This window comes from Dipodomys ordii, unplaced genomic scaffold (assembly GCF_000151885.1).
Source record: "Dipodomys ordii isolate 6190 unplaced genomic scaffold, Dord_2.0 Scaffold19, whole genome shotgun sequence".
Classification (NCBI taxonomy): domain Eukaryota; kingdom Metazoa; phylum Chordata; class Mammalia; order Rodentia; family Heteromyidae; genus Dipodomys; species Dipodomys ordii.
In genome coordinates this window covers 15,573,714-15,578,135 of record NW_012267235.1, presented here as the reverse complement: position 1 = coordinate 15,578,135, position 4,422 = coordinate 15,573,714, and the positions used below count along the sequence as shown (strand labels likewise).

Genomic DNA, 4,422 nt, shown 5'->3' with positions numbered 1-4,422 from the left:
CCATTTCTTCTTACCTCTTTGGATTCCTTTATGTAACAAGCTCCAGCCATTCTTGTCTACCATGTCCACATCAGCTTTATGACTGACCAGAGTGGCAGCAATGCTCTCCAGCTGCCGTGAAAGGGCTAAATCTAAGGCAAGGTCTCCATTTTGATCCACTTCATTCAGCCTCCCAGGTAGCTACACAGAGAAGTTTGTAAGTAAGCATCCAGACAATGGAAAATACAATGGATTTTGATTTATTTCACTTAATCTTATATACCATCTCTTATACAAATGCCAAATCTTAATACCTGACATAGCTTACTCCCCAAATTCAACTTTATTCACAAACCGCTGTCAAGCTTCAGGCACATGATTTCAGGGAGCACAGAAAGAACAGATTAACAGGACAGATGCAAACAACATGCAGGACTGTCAAGGATCACAGTGGGTGTCAGGGCAGGAAATTACACATGTAAGAACCAGGATCACAGGAGAGATACTGACAAGGTTATAGGGATCCAGTGTCAAGGCAGAAGTTCAGACATGTTATGGGTCAAGGAATTTCTCCCAACAGTTCCATGTTCTCCTATACACTGAATACTTAGGACACAAGATACTTCACTCTCATTTTCCTATAAGGCAATGTGATAGACAGAACAATGCCCCGCCTCAAGGTGTCTGTGTCCTAACCCCCAGGACCTGAGGATATGTCATCTTATATGATTTTAAAAATGTTTTAAAAACAAAGAGAGCGAGAGTATGGGAAAGGAAGGAAGCAAGGAAAGAAGAGAGGGAGGTAGGGAGGGAAAAGAGAGAAAAAGAAAAAGAGAGAGAGAAAGGAAGGAAGGAAGGAAGAGAAAAATGAAGGAAGGAAGGAAGGAAAGAAGAAAAGAAAGAAAGGGGCTGTGATAAAGGCTAAGGACTTTGAGATAGGGAGTGTCATGACTACCCAAGGAGGACCCAATCTAGCAAAAGAGAAAACTTGAAGAGCTGGTCAGGGCAATGTGACATCAGAAGGATTGATCTGTCATTGCTAGCTTTTATAACGGAGACAGATGGCCACAAGCCAAGGAATGTGATTGTATCTAGAAGCTGAGAATGGTCCTCAGAAGACAGCCAACAAGAAAAATGGGGACCTCGGTTCCTCTTCTACCACCAGAAACTGAATTCTGCCAACAACCTAAGTGAGCAGGAAATGGATTCACTTTATAGTGTCCCTAAAGGAACCCAACCTATCAACATTTGATTTTAGTCCAATGATGCCTATATAGTTCTTTAAGTTTGCAAACTGCAAAATAATAAATTTGTATTATTTTAAGCTACAATTTTTTGGCAATATGCTATAGCAGCAAATAAACTGATAGACTTTGGCACCTGATAGACAGGTACTGCTATAATAACCATCTAAAAATGTAGAAGTAGCTCTGGCATTGGGAGATGATGGGCTGATGATACTAGATTTTTAAGAAACAATATAGGAAACACCCAGACTTCCTGAAATAATTTCTAGAAGAAATATACACATTAAAGATCATGCGAGGCTGGGAATGTGGCTTAGTGGTAAAGTGCTTGCCTAGCATGCATGAAGCCCTGAGTTTGATTCCTCAGTACCATATAAACAGAAAAAGCCAGAAGTAGTGCTGTGGATCAAGCGATAGAGTGCTAGCCTTGAGCAAAAGATGCTCAGGGTCAGTGCCCAGGCCCTGAGTTCAAGCCCCACGACTGGCAAAAAAGAAAAAGGAAAAAAAGATCATGTGAGATATAGTTTAGAAGGAACACTATTGAGAAACACAAGTACATTCCACTTTTGGGAAAAGACAGGGAAGATAAAAAGGCAGCTATAATACCTGAGAATCCATTTCAATCAGGTAAAGGAAGACTACATCTTCTCTCTCCACTTTGATAGCCTTATGTAATGGGTATTCTGTCTTAGACTTGATCATTTTGTATAACAGCTGAGCACTCATGCTACTAAAATCCTCCTTTCGCAAGTCATCCTAGGATTAAAAACACAATGGGAAACAAAACAAACAATTCATTAATAATAACAACTGTCAACTATTAAATAGTCACTGAGTTGGAATAATTTGTGGAGGGGAAGGAGAAAAACAAATCGTTTAAATAGGAATACAGGTGGACCCACTGCAACAAAGAGATATACAAGTTGTTATGTCAAAAACTTTGTTATGTCCAACTTTGGTGGGGGGTGAAGGAGCGAGGAGAATTGGGTGGGGGGGCAGGGAGGGGAGGATGGGTAGGGATGGGAAGGGGATACAAAGGAGGAGGCTACAATGCTTGATAAGAAATGTACTCATTATCTTGCCCATGTAATTGTAATCCCTCTGTATAGTATTTTCACAATCAAAAAAGAGAATAAATAAATAAATAGTCACTGAGAATGTGCCTGGCTTACTCTAAGGGCTTAGACTTCCTAATTAATTCAATCCTCACAAAACTTATGAGGTAGGTCCTACAATGATCCCCACTGTTCAGATAAAGAAAGGAAAGCCTGTAGAAGCTAATAACTTATATTCAGACAGTGAGTAAATAGCCACATCAGAGTCTGGACCCAAGAGGAACCGCCTGAGCCTGCGCTGTCACAGCTGGGCTGCACCTCTGTGATTAGTACAGCTGGTATGAGCAATGCTGACCTCCAACAAGAGAGCAGAGTCCTCTTCCCAGTAAGCCTCAAAGACCATAGCAATTACAGAATTAAGCAAAACTACCACAAATAATCCACTCCACTAAATTATAGCTGGTCCCTAATATTTTAAATCTCATTTATTTCAACCTATTAGCAGAAAAAAGTTACCACTCCTATTTCAATTATTTCAACACTAGTTCTTTTTACTTTATTTTACTTGTTTATGTGGTAGCAAGGAAACGAACCCAGGGCCTCATGCATGCTAGGAAAGCACTCTACCACTGAGCCACATTCCCAACCAATCAACACTAGATCTTTTTTTGGGGGGAGCCAGTCGTGGGGCCTGAACTCTGGGCCTGGGCCTCAGCTCTTCAGTTCAAGGCTAAGCTTTACCTTCTGAGCTACAGCGCCACTTCTGGCTTTTTCTGGTTATGTGGTGCTGAGGAATCGAACCCAGGGTCTCATGCTTGCTTACAAGCAATCTACCACTGAGCCACCTTCCCAGCCCTTAAAACTAGTTCTTTTAGATAATTTTTAGAAACTACTAAGATCCTTCCCATAGTGTTGTTGTATACCAAGCAATCCAATCTGCTTAAATTAGTTTGTAACACATAGCGTTGATCTTTTTAAAAATTTCACAAAAAAACCCAAATATAACAAATATAGTTCTCTATAAATGAGAACTACTAAGAAAGGCGAGTCTAAATTTAATAATGCCTCCACCTGACATCAAGGAATGCTGGGGCACAGGGCATCCTGCCCCTGAGACTTGGCTGCAGCTTCCTCAGGAGAGCGAAGGCAAATGTCCCTCTGTGTAGTTCTGCTCTTGAACCTGAGTCACTTTGTCCTCTACTCTGAAATCATATAACTAACAGACTCTAGAACTGAAGAACCTCACTGATCACCTAATCTAACTACTTGTTCGTCAGTACTGTCACAAGAAGATGCCAGAAACCAGAAAGATGAGTGCTGACAGAACAAGGTTCCACACATGGGACTCTGCTGCCAGCAAGAGCACTGTCTATACACATCTCTCACTTACCCAATGACTTGCAATAATTTCTGCACAGTAGTTCATCAATGTGCTGGCATTCAGTTCTTCTGCAGTCTGATAGAAACGAATACAGTTCCTAACATTCACCAAAGACATAACACCTTTTTCACATCTATAAAAGAATATTAATAATAAACAGTATTATTAGGGTGATAAATGCATTCAGAAATAAACCAAAACTAATATGTGTACTGCTGGCTACATTCAATAACAATAAGGAATAAGGCTGATCAACATGCTTATGAATAAATTATAGCTGAGTTCCAATATTTTTAAAGTATCAGAATTTCAGCCAGGTGTTGGTAGCTCATGCCTGTAATCCTAGCTACTCTGGGAACTGAGATCTGGGGATCACAATAAGCCAGCCCAGGCAGAACAGTCCATGATACTTTTCACCTCCAATAACCAGCAAAATGTCAGAAATGGACCTATGGCTCACAGGGTAGAAATCCTGCCTTGGGAGAAAAGCTAAAGCAGAGCATCTAGACCCTGAATTCAAGCCCCAGAACCAGACAAAAAAAAAAAAAGTACTAGAAAAGTGGTGCTGTAGCTCAAGCATTAGAGCGCTCGCCTTGAGCTAAAGAGCTGAGGGACAGCGCTCAGGCCCAGAGTTCAAGCCCCACGACTGACAAACAAAACAAAGGGGCTGGGAAGGTGGCTCAGTGGTAGAGTGCTTGCCTTGCATGCATGAGGCCCTGGGTTCGATTCCTCAGCACCACATAAGCAAAAAGAAAAAAGC

General features: G+C 41.2%; 1 protein-coding gene across 1 annotated transcript in view; it reads right to left on the bottom strand.

Moving 5' to 3' along the window:
* Positions 1 to 4,422, bottom strand: part of Ankfy1 (ankyrin repeat and FYVE domain containing 1) — an 88,996-nt gene that overhangs the window by 50,905 nt on the left and 33,669 nt on the right. Inside the window, exons 5-7 of the mRNA XM_013013154.1 lie at positions 3,672 to 3,795; positions 1,833 to 1,982; positions 15 to 180 (exon numbers count right to left, since the gene is read on the bottom strand). Of these exons, the coding sequence (XP_012868608.1) occupies positions 15 to 180; positions 1,833 to 1,982; positions 3,672 to 3,795 (440 nt within the window). The remainder of the gene's footprint in view (positions 1 to 14; positions 181 to 1,832; positions 1,983 to 3,671; positions 3,796 to 4,422) is intronic.